Source organism: Aythya fuligula, chromosome Z (assembly GCF_009819795.1).
Source record: "Aythya fuligula isolate bAytFul2 chromosome Z, bAytFul2.pri, whole genome shotgun sequence".
Lineage (NCBI taxonomy): Eukaryota > Metazoa > Chordata > Aves > Anseriformes > Anatidae > Aythya > Aythya fuligula.
The window spans coordinates 34,102,894-34,118,783 of NC_045593.1; the positions used below are offsets into that span (position 1 = coordinate 34,102,894).

Here is a 15,890-nt window from a genome sequence, read left to right on the forward strand (position 1 = left end):
AATTGGAAGGCCTCATCTTAACATTACAAGAAGCTACAAGAATCATGAATCAGCTTTGGGTTTTGGACAGGAAACCTCGTATAAAACCTAAGCCCAAACCTGTTGGTGGAAAAGCTTCCAATGACTTGGCCTTGTTTATGTCCCTCACACACAGGTTTGAGACTTCAAAGAACACTGAAAGGACATGAAATAAATGTCCATGATTTTAAATACAGAGTTTTCAACATTCCTGGTTCAGGTGCCATATTTTTTCCCCACAGGCAATGTAATACAAGAGACATGATAATATGAACAAGTTGCAGCATTTGCCAAATACTGCTGCCTATAAAACCTATCTCAGACTAACCTACCTCCCCAAGATCTTAAATTTCCAAACTGAAACTGGTTAAGCGCTCTTTCATTATGAGTTATGATGTCTGTACTTTTTTTCTTTCTTTCTTTTCTTTTTTTTTTTTTTTTTTATTACTAAAAATACCAATAATGTAAAGCCAGATTCAGCTATTAGATGCAATCCCCAGAAGATAAATTTTCAGGTCAGAATCCATGAGCTTTCTCTCTTCTAAAATAAAACATTTACAAAGGATGGCTAAGGACAAATTTTTGCTTGGTTGCTCCTTATCATGCTTTCATATATATCAGTGTCTTGTTATCCAGGTAAAAACCATGTTATGGTGAAATTAGCATCAGTGAAGCATTCTCACAATGACCACAATAAAAGCTAGAAGCTAACACAGAAAGGTTATTTGTTAGTGGTAATTCTTGCACACAGAGTTATAAAATGAGGATTACCCCTACCTCTTTAACTGTCTAACATAATCTTAAACTTAACTATCAAATGTAAAATACAGAGAGAAAGAAAAAGCAGTTGTGAGAGGGTTCTAAACCTATAAGGGACTGAACAATAACACTGCTTCTCTGCAACCTTCCATGTCTGAAATACTGTATGCGCTGATAGAAAGAAAAGACAAGAAAACCCTAAATATGCCACAACTTGAGAAACTGAAACCATCCAGTTAGTTAGTCATATTAACAAGACTTTAGTTACATAATTTTGATCACCCACTTTATCTTCTGCAAGCACCATTCTCAGAGACAATCACTGCATTCTTACAAAACCAAGCATTCAGCAATAATGAATAATTATTAACTTTGTAGCCATCAAGCAAAATTTCACCTCCCCATTTGTCGTCCATTGGAAAAATCTTCTATTTTGTCCAAGTAAGTGCTGCCTGCATTAATGTATTATTTCAAGGTCCTATATTTAGATCTTGCAGCAGCCACTTATCTCCAGTTTTAGTATCACTAGGTAAAGAATGTGCAGTCTGACCCAGGGATAGTATTAACATCTCCATCACTCTGCTCATTACGTTCTTACTTATGGACAATCAGATAAAAACATTCAGCAGGATGAAAAGAAGTACAGTTCCTGTGACATGGCATGACAACAGAAACAGGGTCATGTCTTATTTATTGATAACCATCACAGGAAAGACATCCCTTTCAGTACATCCATCCACCCTTAAACATCTTTGAACTAGAATGCAGAAATTGCTGCATAAGCACAGGATTGGATAAGCAGAAGATGATGAATCTAGATCATTTCTTCCCTGCAGCACCACCGGTTACACTATCTTCAGGTATGAACGCAATGCTCTCAACTTCCTTGCAACACCTCCGTATCAAATCCACCTTTCTATATGTCATAAGGAAAAAAAATAGTATCTTCCTTAATTCCTGAAGTGCACAAGAATGATGTGGCCCGAGTACAAATTAAAAGGGAAATAAGCGTAGCATTTATTTGCATGATGTCCTGTTCTCTGGCCATTTCTGTTGCTATCCAGTATGCAAAGGTAAAACTTTTTAGCTTCACCAAACTTAAGCTTTTTCCTACACATGCTGGTTTTATGAGAGGCAGGTAGAACTACTGTTTTTGTAGATCCCTTCTCCCATATCTATGCTTCAGGTTGTAAAATCAACTTAAAACTGCACACAGACATCAGTAGATGGTACTACTGTGTTTGTAACACAGTAGTACACTATGGCTCACGTGGTGACAGCTGTAGCAATTGCAGAGCTGTCTGCCCAAGACCAAACATCCATCTCAGCAACTCCTGAGATGCTGGGGGTACTAGATCCAAAAGGCACTCAGCTGGTACCTCCACAATCCGATCTCCCGTTTTCAGCGTTCCATTTTTGCCAGCTGGGCTGTCCTCCAGGATGTGTTTGATAAAGATCCCTCTCATCACTTCCCCATTACTCAGGCGGCTTCCCATCCCTCGTCCTCCAACAATGCTGATCCCCAGTGACTTGCTAGGCTCTCTCCAAAGTTCAACCCTGTTGTGACAAAACAAGGAGCAAAATAAATGATCTATTGTGATTGTGACGGTGCCAACTGAAGACTCCTGGATTTACAAGATGGTTTAAGAACATTCAGTAATAATTTCTCCTTGCCTAGATTTTTGTCTTTCAGTGAGTGAATCTATTAGATTGCTCAGAAAGTCTGTAATTGTGCCTGCTGTTGTTCACTTTATTTTGGCTTCTAATTAAAACTTTGTATCCTTCTCTTCATCTTTTCTTATTGGCTCCCAGACAGTAAGCCTGTCTGGGCTTACCAAAAATACATAAATAAATAGATAAATAAATAAATTACCAAAGCAATCAAGGAAAGTGTTAGATTGCAGGGATTTAGCCCACCAGCAGTAAAAATCAACAGTGAATTACTCTTGCAATGCACAATATATGCAACAGGTTTCAATTTTTTTGAATTTCAGATTAGATTTAGATTTTATAGTGTACAAGATCTGCACTTACTTTCTGGGCTGGTTCCAGTTACTGAAAGTTGCATTTTGAAGTTCACTTTCTTCTCCCTCCCCCTCTTCACGTTCTGGAAGCTCTGGGATTTCCCTGCTGATGAACATGAGCATGCAATTCATTTAAAAAAAAATCCCATATAATCACTGTATTTCTCTGCAAAATTTCACATACAGGATCAGCATTGTATTTGTACACAGAATTCATATCAGTACAGAGATCTGCCTTATGAGAAAACTGTTAGAACACATACTGCATTCAGGGATTCCCCATCCATTTGTCTCTGATTTTACATTGCCAACAACCGACAGCTACAGAACAAAGACCTGTATTTCAGAACTACAACCAAATATAATTGCTTATTGTTTCCAAAATGGAAGAAATAACAACATAAAAATTCAAGGACAGTTATTGTTGTTGGACTTTAAGTTAAAGAAGACAAAAATCGTTAGACGCTGAATATTTTGGCCTGTAAGTAATGAATTTTTGAAGGCAAGGAAAAAGATGGCAAAATTCATTCCTTGCAGTATACATTCAGGATAGACTATCAATACTAAATTCTCATGGTTGAAGCACAGAATATTTGTGGCAATACATAAATCAAATTGCATGGTATTTAAGAGGAATTTTGGATGAGACAGCATGCAATCTCCTCAGTGGAGAGAACAAACACCTATAAAATAGCCTAGTAAAAATGTCAGAAAAAATTTATTAACCAAAGCAAAAACTGTATTTTAAATAGACTTTTTTTTTTTTTCTTAATGGAGGCTAGCCTGAGGAAAAGTAACCATTTATCAGCTCTTCTAAAAAAAAAAAAAAATTGCCATCCTGAACTATGCGAAGTGTATGCAAAAAGCTCAATCTAAGAGTCCTATGGGATAAAAAGTCTTTTGACTCACCTGACTGTATGGGAAGGAAAAAGTTCAATGGGCACAGTTTCCTCTGTCTGTTGTTCCAAACTGGCTCTGTACTCTTCTAAATTTTCTGCTGGCACATATGTAATACTGTAATAAAATGGAACATGATTAAAGTAGTATGAGCACTGGTGGACATACCCTTCATGGGTGTGAGGAATGGATATGAGGATGTCACTCAAGACTACTTCATAACAGGCACTGCCTTCGGAATAAGGAGTTATATACAACCTTTTTGACTTTACAGCAAATAAGCATTTATGGTCAAATTAGACAGCTGAACAGCACTTGATTTTTTGAGAGTTGGCCTCAATATTCTAAGTACATGGTGCTTTAAGAGTGACTAGAGTGTAATAGAGACAATCCTGCTTCAGTCAAAACAGATTCCCCGTGCAAAGACAAACACTGGAAGATCAGCAAAATGTGAAGCACCATTACCATCCTAAAAGCTGGCTGAATATGCTTCTGGAAGTTGGTTTGCAGGTTTTGTGCTTTCTATAGAGGTTTCGTATCTGTTTTAGGTTTCCATGCTTTTCGTTAAAAATACTGCATGGCTTTGGACTCACAAACTTGTTATAGCAAACCAGTTAAGCTGCAGGGAGCAATCCTCTGCTCAGTTCCTTCCTCCCCATCACCATGCACTTCCAGCCAGCTTGGGACAGACAGACAGTTGTGTTTCACCAGCCAAATGACATGCTCCTGAAGCCCTGGTGTAACTCAATCATGTGTGAATGCCAGAAACAGAAATGGCACAACAGACTGGGGAGAGAGGAACAAAGAAAAGGAAAAACATTAAGGCATGAAAAGTATTTCTTAAAAAACCTCCTTCTACTTCCAGAAACGACACTATGAACTAAAAACACAAATAAAAGACATGGCCCTACTTTAGGCTTTGTTGAGTCAAAAACCTTTGACTGTCCCACATGCAGCTTAGCTATCAAAATGTGGTAACAATTAAGACTGTCAGAAAAAGAACACAAAAAACGTGTGTCCTATCATCCATCACCTAGATGCTGAACAGGAGAAACTCTCCAGTTCTTTTGAAAGAAATTTCTAAATCATCTATACTGTCACCTGCTTATTTTTCTTTTCCTTGAGATCTGTTTTTCTGCCTTCAATTTTTTTTTTTAAATACTCAAGTGTTACGTGCTTGACACAAAGTGTTCTCATTCTGAAATGCTGTGGAGTATACACTAGCGAACAAACACACAGCATAAGGTCAATGACCTAATATCTGTGTTTGCTGAGATCATTCCAGGACCAAGAAGTGCGCAAGACATGCAGCAGTTATTCTGTGAAGCCTAGCAGTGAAATGGAGAATGGCAAGAGGGAAGAAAAAAGAGTAATGATGCTTTTAGAAGTTCTTTAGTTTTTGCAAATAATCCCAACTACTTCTCAGCCATCTCCAATTCTAAATGTGGTAAGTTACAGCAAAGTCCTAGTATTATGGTCACAAAATTCTCACAGGGGCAAATGTTACTGGGGAACCACCACCCAGTAACCCCATAAAACTGCCACTATAAAAGCCAAAGCCGTGTTTCAAAGAAAGAAAATGCAGTTACAGCCATCAATTCCACTTCAATCAAATTCATTAACTTTTACCCCATAAAAGTAAGCAGAAAATAACATATTTTCCCTTGAAAGGCAGCTGCACTTAAAGAAACCAGAGTTGCCAGCAATGTTTCTGTTGGCTAGATGATCTCAACAGTCTCCTTTATGCTAAAATGTAGCAAGAAGCTGCTGTTCATAGCACAGATAAGAGAATGGCAAATGCCTTAATAGGAAATATATGTGCCCAGACCGCGCCCAGATGCAGAGAGGGATCGCTGACAGCAGAGTCCCCAGAATCTTTCATCTCTTGTCCTATCCTTTTGAACAGGGAGCACTGGAAACTAAGAAGGGTTCTAAGGCCCAAGGGTAATGGTAGTCCTTACCTCATCCTGCTTTGCAACGCCAGCATTACCAATCAGCTAAGGGTGGGGCAAACCAGATGTGCTACAGGTTTCTGGGATACCATGTAGATTTTAATTATATGAATGAGTAAATGACATTGTGCTAGGACATTCAAAAGGTGCAGCTCAAATGATGCCTTCCATGCTACTTACAAACATCTCCTGAAAACTGTGTTATGAAGGTAAGCTTCCATTTCTGTGCTCAGCATAGGAACCAAGAAGGAAAGAGGTTCACTCCACCATTTTAAGATTGTGTGTCTAAAACTGAAAGACTATCACCTAACTGATGCAGACGAATTTATCACTTGGCAGCTCCTTTATCTCTTTGGAAAAATTACATTATTCCTATTCTAGTGCTTAACTATGGTTCTAACTGCTTAATTCTAAGAACTCTAAGGAATATTAAATATGTATTTTTTCTCTTTGTTCTTATCTACAACTAAACACCAATAATTCTTCAGCCATTTCACAAATATAAGCAAGAACATCTACTTGCATTTTGAAAACAAAAAAGTGAGGGAAAGAAAACCAAATTGCATGGATCAAATGTATGAAAAGATATATTCTGTGTTGGAGTTCATCTTTTTTCTTGCTTGCTAATTTCTGAAGTTCAGTGAGCTGCAAAGCTTTCCTTAACTGCTCCTATAAGCTAAGCTATGTTATTGATGTGACTGTCCATGAGAATCCTTCTCCCCTCTCCATGCTATTGCTTTTAGCAATCCCAAGCACAAATACAGCCTGGGGAGAGAATTGATTGAGAGTAGCCCTAAAGAGATGGATGTGTTGGTTGATGAGAAACTTAACATGAGTCAGCAATGAGTGCTTGTAGTCCAGAAAGCCAACTGTATCCTGGGCTGCATCAAAACCAGCGTGGCCAGCAGGGCGAGAGAGGTGATTCTCCCTTTCTGCTCTGCTCTCGTGAGACTCGATGATCACAAAGATGGAGCACTTCTCTTCTGAGGACAAGCTGAGGAAATTGGGGTTGTTCAGCCTGGAGAAGAGAAGGCTCTGGAGAGACCTTATAGCAGCCTTCTTGTACCTAAAGGGGGCCTACAGGAAAGCTGGGGAGGGACTCTTTTTCAGGGAGTGTAATAATAGTACAAGGAAGAATGTCTTTAAACTAAAGAGGGGTATATTTACATTAGATATTATGAAGAACTTCTTCACTCAGAGGGTGGTGAGGTGCTGGAACAGGTTGCCCAGAGAAGCTGTGGATGCCCCATCCCTGGAGGTGTTTAAGGCCAGACTGGATGGGGCTTTGAGCAACCAGGTGTAACAGAAGGGGCCCCTGCCCATGGGAGAGGTGTTGGAATTAGATCATCTTTAAGGTCTCTTCCAATCCAAATCATTCTAGGATTCTATGATTATTACTGAAATGAGAAGGAACATGCACCACCCAGCTCTGCTTAAAATTAGAGCTTTAGGGAGTATGTTTGTTAGAATTTCATTTTTGCTAAGTCTCTCTCTTTCCTGGTCCTTTCTTCTGTGAGACATGGCAAGGTCAGATTGCACTAACTGCATTATATTCCACATCTGCCAAGAATCTGTTCTCAGTTTAGTAGTTCATGGGCTGAAAGCCCACAGTGAATCAAATCCATCATTTGCTGGATTGCTATTGCAGCTCGGTTTTTGGAGGTCACAGCAAGGTCTGAAGATATCCATCACCATCCTGAATGCCCCATCATGTGCCAGGAACCAGACTGAGGTGACAAGAGTGCCAGAACATGAAAGGTCCTGGGAGACTCTGGTCAACTATGTTGACCCTTGTGCTTTAAGGTAGAAATAAAAATTCATCAAGGCATCTGAATGGCTCATCCCCAGAAAGGACTAACATCTGCCTTATTAAGTCACTGGGAAGGTAGTAAGAGAAACAATTGCTAAGAAATATGGATGAAGACACAGAAGAGAGGAAACAGGTGAATTGTCTACTATACACAGGGCTTAATCATTCCCTCTTTTTCATAGCTGCACAGCTTGAAGGAGAAAGTACTCTGGTTTCCTTTTTTGGGAGCTACCACCCCCTCACCAAGATATGTGCTAGCAAAGAAAGCAGCGACAATGGAAACACCATGGTGTACATATGAAAACATCTGTAAACACAAGAATGCATGCAGTACATAGGAACATTTATCACATGCTTGACTGAACAGCCACACAAAACCTTGAAACACTAACAAACCAAGTAACAATGTATGGAGAATGTTCAGCAGAAATAACTGTCATTAATAATTAAGTTCTAATTTGAACCTTTTTATACATGAAGAAAGTAAAATATAAGTGCCACAGAAAATTTGACATTGATTAATCCAGATATCAGTACATTGTACTCAGGACAACTCTAACAGTGAAGCCCTGTAAAAGCACACACTCCCCCCACACACACATGCTCTGAACACATCTGGGGTGGCTGTCATTAGCAGTAATTGTTTTGAATGAAAACGTTTGTATTCTGGTTTTAGTAAATATGCTATAATCTTCAAGTTTTAAACCATTATACACATATATATATATTTATGTGTATATATTATATGTATAAAAAAAAAAAAACAAACACAAAAGCACAAGTATACACACACATTTTTTTATATATACATCCATACATGCACATGCACACACAAAGACAGAGAGAGTATGTACCTATATCTGGATATATCCCTGACATTATTACAGATGTAATAAAAGCATGGCATGGAATGATTTTACAGACAAGTTGCAACACAGAGCCATAATGAGTTTCTGAATCGCCAATACTCACACATAAAAGAGGGCCTGATCATCAGCAGGTGCTGGAGAAGATCTAGAATGTGAAGCATACGATGCAGCATCTTTTTACAACGGTGTTAACAAATGTCACTGTCTCATGCTGAATGTGAGAGGCATACTTATGTAGTTAAAAGTGTGAGCTGCCTTTTTTTTTTTTTTTTTAACTTTCTCTTTTCTCTTTTTTACCATCTCTACTTCACCTATACTTCCCCCAGAAAGGATCTTTATTACTGTCTACAGCAGTGATTATTAACAAGCATGCAAAATAGAATTGCAATCTGTCTTCTCTTCCTTGATCAGGAAATCATCCCCACACTTTAGGTTAAGGCAGGTGAATTCTAATTCAGATTGGTGATTATCTGACAGACATCAGAAGCAGCTGCCTCTGAGCAGAAAACCTTGTCTATTATTACAGAAATATAAGAACTCCTGGAACGGTGGAGTATATGAAACAGAATGCATTCTGGTAAGGCCACACATCTGGTTTTCCACAAGCAAAGGGAAAAAGAAAAAGAATACATGAAATGGAACTACAGATTGTTGGCTCCTAAACTATAAAAAATTGGATTTCCTTTAATAAAATAAAAAAGCCTTTACACAGCAAGTAAGAATGGCTTCCTGTGCTTTTAGTAAACAACGTTTGCCACTGAAAGACAGGTTTGAAATTAAAATATTCCTGCTTAATCACTTTTTGGGGTCAACCTGGTACCCCCAAAAAGTTCAGCTTAATAGTTAAGGTGTCAGCTTAATAGTTAAGGTGTCAGGCAGCCCTGTATGGATAAAGGAATAATACAATCACATCTGAGTGGTTGTACACCCTTGTTTCCCTAGCATGACACCAAAAAGATTAAATGCTTGGTTATTAGAAAGGTTGTCCCTTAGATCATGAATCACATTAACTGTGAAACAGTGTTTATATAGCTCTGGACCCCTCTTAGAAAACAGGAATAACTGTCATGAGATAGTGCTCTGTACCTCCGAATTCCTGATTTGGGACACATTTACCCACGCATTTGCATCACAGTATTTTTTCGGAATCTTGTACTTCTCCTAAAAGTGCGAATTACTGAAACGTTTATTTATGGTGATAAAGTAGATTTGTATCAAAACTATGTAGGCCAAAAAATATTGTCCTTATTCTTGCAAGATTCCTTTAGAAGCTAATAAAAGATTTGGAATTTTATTTGTCCGACAGACAAAAGATGGCTTCACTCTAAACTCTTATCATGGGAATGCACCGAAGAACATTAAACGTAAAATGAAAGCTAAAACTCTTAAGTCAGAATGTGAATACCTCAGCTTCTTACAGAAGGAGGTGATGAACTTATCTTTTGGACATCTGAATGTTCACATCTCATGAGATTTTGATATTTCCAATGTATCTGGAAAAAGACTAAGACTATAAAGCAAAACTTATATTCACATAGCACAAATAAAGAGCTATAAAGGGATAATCACAAAAAATGAATACATCTGTGTTGGATCACTTGACTATGGTGCTAATAAAAGACTTTGCAGAAAAAATCGTGCTGTGGCATATGCGTATCTAAGCAGATGTACAAACATATTCGTGTGTACATACCAACTGATTTCAGTCATGGAAGTTGGAATTACAATACAGTTTGAAATCTTACAAGAATAATCAATATCAAGTTTTATCAACATTGACTTGCTCATATTCACAAAAGCATTGTCTATAAATGTAATCAGTTGTATGCGCAGAACCCACCATTCAAACAAGCTTGTATGAAGTCCTGATCTTACAAATATGACAGCTATATAGGTTGTATTAAACCTACAACCCACAGTGAAGATACCTTGCCCACCGGTTCTCAGAATGCCAGGTCTCTTCAAAGGTAGTGTATGACTGAGGAAGAAGCAAATGCCCTGCAGTCTGTTTTTAACAGATAGAAACTACACTGTTACACTGGGACTGAACTGACCATTTTCAAGGACACGTTCTTAAAAAAAAAAAAAAAAAGATGTTTTTATTAACAACATCTCTGGTAATTCCATTAGCAGACCTGACCCAGTCCATACTAACATGGGTTTCAGAAAAACAGCTATTAGGTCTTTTTTTTTTTTTTCCCAGCACTGACAGGTCTGGAGCACTGGCCACAAGCTCAGGAACACCTCATTTCTAGATTGTGGATATATGGGAAAAGTTAACTCTACAACCATGACAGTTAGAAAGAACTGTACTTTGATGGAAAGTTGAATTTCTGTAAACTGAACTTGAGAAGAAGAAACTTTCTCATTGAACAAGTGGATTTTTCAAGACTCACATTAAATAGGTTTAAAGTATAATAACAATAGGTCTCCAAAGTATAGACATCTATGTACTATGTATGAAGACATCTATGTATGAAGGAGCAAAAGCTCCTTCATATGTATTAATGAAAACCTGGAAGTGTCTTCACAGAACAGCCCATTTCTGCTGTTTATTATAGATGTACTGACATTTTTTAAATATTACTTTTCTGCATTAACATCAGGTATCATACTTTCTGTCTGGCAGTCAAAGAAAAAATCCATAAGAAAGGTCTCCATCAGATGAAATCACTTGTGCAACTGCCAGACAGTTAACCTTTCAGAAGCACAAATACCTTGAGGAAATCCTTACTTTGTTTAGCAGAATCATACTGTAAATGCAGAACTCTAACAAATCCTATACTTTCAATATGGACAGATAGGGCAGTAATGACAATGGAAACTAATCACAGCAATAAGTTTTCTAAGAACACCCAGAGCCTCCCACACAAGTGATTTTATCTTTCAGACTTACGAAGCTGTAATTCAATAGTGAATTATTTATCTGAAAGGGTAATTTAAAGATAAATCCACACTGTGAAAACAAACAAAATTCTGAATTAAAAAATCTGCATAAGTCTCATCAGATTTTGATTATTAGCCTTTTCCTACCACAACTAATGTTTGAGGTGTACCTACTTGATATCTGGTCCAATAAGCGAATGCCTTCTTAACATAGCTCGGGCCTGTGCATTGGTCAAGTTAGTGGTTGACTCTTCATTAATGGACAGGATGCAGTCTCCCACACCAATCCGTCCATCGCGACTTATTGAGCCTCCATGGATGACACTACGGACTATCATTCCTGAGCCATCTTTATTGGAACTTACTGTCATCCCTACAGTGAAAAAGGCATGAAACATGTAAGAGTTAATATAGTCTCTGAGCCCCAGTTCTGAATGACAAGACAAAGAAATATAACAAGAAGCTGAGAAGGCAGAATACAGCCACTCGACCTGCCAACGTCAGCAAGCCTGAATATTGCCCTTATTCTCCTGGAGTTTCTTTCTTCTAACAGGAGAAAGGACTTACAAATCACAATCACAGTATCTTGACTTTATCTTATGTTATTTCATGTATCAAGCTCAATATAAGAAAACAAAGAGCAGCGGAAATTCAAAGCAGAAAATAAGCCAACAATCAAATAAGGTCTCAACCAAAAAGGTAACAGAATGGCTTCAAAAAACCTGAATTTGTAATTCTGAGTAGTTCAGTGAGTTCATCTGCCACGTGTCAGTTTTGTTTATGATGGTTCTTTTTAGGAAAAGAATTAAAATGATTAAAGGATTAACTAGAAGTACAAGGATAATATCAAATATTCTTAATCTTCTGTACAAAATTACGGCAGCCCATTGATTGGGCCCAGAAGAGAATCCTGACTTCTGCAAGAGCATGTGCACTACTGACAAATCTAATCCATTATTTGATTTACATAACAATCCTACCAGTGGTAAAGCAGGACAATACTTCTTGAGGCTTATATGCACCATTTAACTCCTTCTTTTCATGAATGGGAAATGAGACAGAAATGGTCTTCCCCCTACTCATCCATGGGGTATCCACTGGCACTTAGTTGCGCTGCTGGGTTTCACGTCATAGTGATTGTTTTTATATACATGGGTTCTCAGTATAATTTTCAGGGCAGCAATGCTCATGATAACAACACTGTTGACACTTCTAAGAAAAACTGTTCTTCACAAAGGCAAATGAAAGGTACCTGCAGGCCCAACAGAGTTTTCCCCTCAACATCTTTGCTGTGCCAAACTTGTTTTCACTACTTTTTGTGCACTGACCAACAAGAATGTTTTCCCTAACAAGTGGAAGCAACTGAAGCAAGACTGCCTTATACAGGAAGATTTACTAGAGAAAGAAGCAGTGAACACCCCACTTGTGTTCTCCTGGTTTTGCATGTAAACTTCAAGATAGTAAGCAATGGGAGTGAAGTTCTGTCTTCATCATCTCTTACATTCTTTTCCAGACTGAGCAGAAGAAGATGATCTTTAAGGTGAAAGCTACCCAGAGCAAAGCCTTCAAAGATACTGATTATAAGAAAATTCTAACCATTTATATATAAACATGACTACAGAAGACAAAGACTGAACACATTACTCTATGAACTAAAGACTGGGGGAGACAGGCTGAACAACAGAAACTGGCTGAACAGAGTTTAAAAAGCAGCTGTAACCCAGAGGCTACCCAGATTCAGCCAAACACATAAACATCTGCCTATGTATCTATATAAGAGAAAAGAAATACTTAAAGAACAACAGTAATAGAGACACTAAACTTGTGGTTTATCAAATTCCTTACAGAAATCCTTACAAAAATCTCTTAGAAATCTCTTAGTGATCTTAGTTCCTCACATTCACTTGCAGTTGAAATCAACACAGTTGTCTAAGGTGTAAGAAGACGACCCTGACTAACTAGGAACTGTCCAATATGTGGACAAAAAGCTTGATATTGGCCAGCAGTGCACACCTGCAACCCGCAAGGGCAACTGCATCCTGGGATTTACCAAAAGAAGTGTGGCCAGTAAGGCGAGGAACATGATTGTCCCCCCTGTTCTGCTCTCATGGAGTACTGCATCCAGGTCTGGGGCCCCCAGCAAAAGAGGGATGTGGACCTGTTAGAGCAAGTCTAGAGGAGGTCACAAAGATGATCAGATGGCTGGAGCACCACTGCTGTGAAGACAGGCAGAGGGAGTTGGGGTTGTTCAGACTGGAGAAGAGAAAGCTCTGGAGAGATGTAATTGTGGTCTTTCAGTGCTAAAAAGGGGTTTATAAAACAAGATGGAGAGAAACTTTTTGCTTCAGCAGATAATGATCAGACAAAGGGAAATGTTTTTAAACAAAAAACGGAGACTTAGATTAGAGGTTAGGAGGAAATTCTTGACACAGAGGCTGGTGAGAAACTGGGACAGGTTGCCAAGAGAAGTTATGGATGCCCCATCACTGGAAATGTTCAAGTCCAAGCTGGATGGGGACCTGGGCAACCTGATCTAGTGATCTAGTGGGTGGCATCCCTGCACACGTCCGGGCGGTTGGAACTAGGTGATCTTTAAGATCCCTTCCAACCCAGGTCTTTCTATGATTTTATGAATAAGCTTCTTAGACATAGGAATGTAAGCACGGGACTTCACCTGTAGCGCTACATTCAGCTCTGTGGCCCCCAGCACAAGAAGGATATGGAAGTATTAGAACAAGTTCAGAAGACTGCCAAAAGGATGATCAGAGGGCTCAGGGAGCACCTCTCCTTTCAGGACAGGCTAAGGGAGTTGCGGTTACTCAGCGTGGAGAAGAAAAGGTTCCAGCGAGATCTTAAAGCAGCCTTCCAGTCAGGGAGAGTATCGAAAGAACAAGGAGGAATGGTTTAAAAATAAAAAAGGGTATTTTAGATATTATGAAGAAATTCTTTAATCAGAGGGTGGTGAAGCACTGAAACAGGCTGCCCAGAGAAGCTGTGGATGCCCCATCCCTGGGCAAGGCCAGGTTGGATGGGGCTCTGAGTAAGCTGGTCTAGTGGGAGGTGTCCATGCCCATGGGAGGGTGTTGGAATTAGATGATCTTTAAGGTCCTTTCCAATTCAAACCATTCTATGATTCTATGACTTGAAGAGGACAAGGAGTTCTCCAGCCTGTTGTGCCTGTTAATGCCACAATGCACCTCTAGTCAGATGTTAGCCAATCCTGAGCTTAGTTTTTGCAATATGTATGAGTTGATTATGTTCGAACTAGATAAAAGGCGACTGAGCTATCCATTAAAGTTGAAGTTCACTGTTCACTCATATTGAGCGTATGTGTCTTCCTCCCGTCGACAACAGTCAGAATGCTCAGGATGTTGCAGATTGAAGATCTTTAAAAACCTGAAATTCTCTAGAAAATGATGACATCTTTAAGTCACAAATACTACCTATTAAATTAATTAATTATCTGATTTGCAAAAATACTGGAATTCATGATACATGTAAAAATCAGTATCAAGGAAGTGAATGGCTTGTTTAGATCCTTTTGACTAGCTTCAGAAAACAAGACGATTTCACTTTTACATGTATTTGAATCTGCAACTCTTTGACCACAGGTGGTTTTTTTGTTTTGTTTTGTTTTAATCTCAAAACACAGCACTTGTTGGCCCTATCTTGTTTTTCCACTGCATTATGCACAGAAAATAAAAAAACAATGTATGAAAACTGTACTGTTAACATTTAGGATTGACTAACTTCCTTTATAGAAAAAATCCTTAGTGAGAGTGGGCACCTTATTTGCTGTTAAAGGTGACAGACAGCAACTGGATTGACTAATCTTCACTGGTAGAACAGGAAACACAGGAGAAAAACAGAAAGGACGTTCCTGAACAATTTACAAAAAATATTAGGTACTTTACCTAGACTTGAATTGCCTTTTGCAATAGTGATGGTCTTCTCATATATATTTTTGACTGAATTTGGGGTTGTGGAACTTCCCTCCACAGATACTGAGCAGCTCTTTTCCATTGAGAGTACTTGATCCTAACACAAAGGAAAATAACATCAGTTCAGAATGCCAATATAAAAATATGACTAGACACAGACCTTAACTCATCTTACCTTTTACCAAGCTATAATTAATACAGATTACCTTATACAGTCACTAGAAAAGTCAGATCAAAGATCAAACTCATACATGTGCATTCACTATGTAACATAGAATATATTGCAAAATACATTGTTAATTTAGGGACACCAGTTACACTCTTAAAATAGGTGGGATGAATTCAAGGGCTCACTGACTCATTCACCAGAGATGCCTCTCAATTTGCCAATACTAAAGTAACAAAGCTAATATAAAATTGCAACTCTTTTAAGAATTTCTTAAGTAATCACTGAATTGAAGGAAGTCATAGCAACTGTCATATAAAGAAAAACTGTATTTGCACACACTGGCACCACAAGCTAGTATGAAAGTTGAACTGTGCAATCTTGCATGAGCACCGGCATATAACTTCTTCCATATGTCCAGATCTGCAGAAGTTAACAGAAAAGCCTTGCTCTAGACCTCTGGTCTGCCCAATGAGTATACCATGCTCCAGCAGCGTCTTGTACTGTGAGTATGAGCACACTTTTAAACACCCACTGCATCTCCAGTCTCTGGGAGATTACTATCTTG

The 15,890-nt window shown here is 38.5% G+C and overlaps 1 protein-coding gene across 16 annotated transcripts in view; it reads right to left on the reverse strand.

The window, feature by feature from the left end:
- The window catches only part of MPDZ (multiple PDZ domain crumbs cell polarity complex component), a 114,599-nt gene that overhangs the window by 31,269 nt on the left and 67,440 nt on the right, over positions 1 to 15,890 (reverse strand). For 9 of the 16 annotated variants that reach the window (XM_032206236.1, XM_032206235.1, XM_032206237.1 and 6 more), the window contains 6 exons: positions 15,130 to 15,253; positions 11,390 to 11,588; positions 8,433 to 8,474; positions 3,711 to 3,815; positions 2,812 to 2,907; positions 2,157 to 2,334 (listed from right to left, as the gene is read on the reverse strand). In XM_032206236.1, the coding sequence (XP_032062127.1) occupies positions 2,157 to 2,334; positions 2,812 to 2,907; positions 3,711 to 3,815; positions 8,433 to 8,474; positions 11,390 to 11,588; positions 15,130 to 15,253 (744 nt within the window). The remainder of the gene's footprint in view (positions 1 to 2,156; positions 2,335 to 2,811; positions 2,908 to 3,710; positions 3,816 to 8,432; positions 8,475 to 11,389; positions 11,589 to 15,129; positions 15,254 to 15,890) is intronic. The other 7 variants (XM_032206244.1, XM_032206233.1, XM_032206242.1 and 4 more) reach the window with 3 other exon arrangements.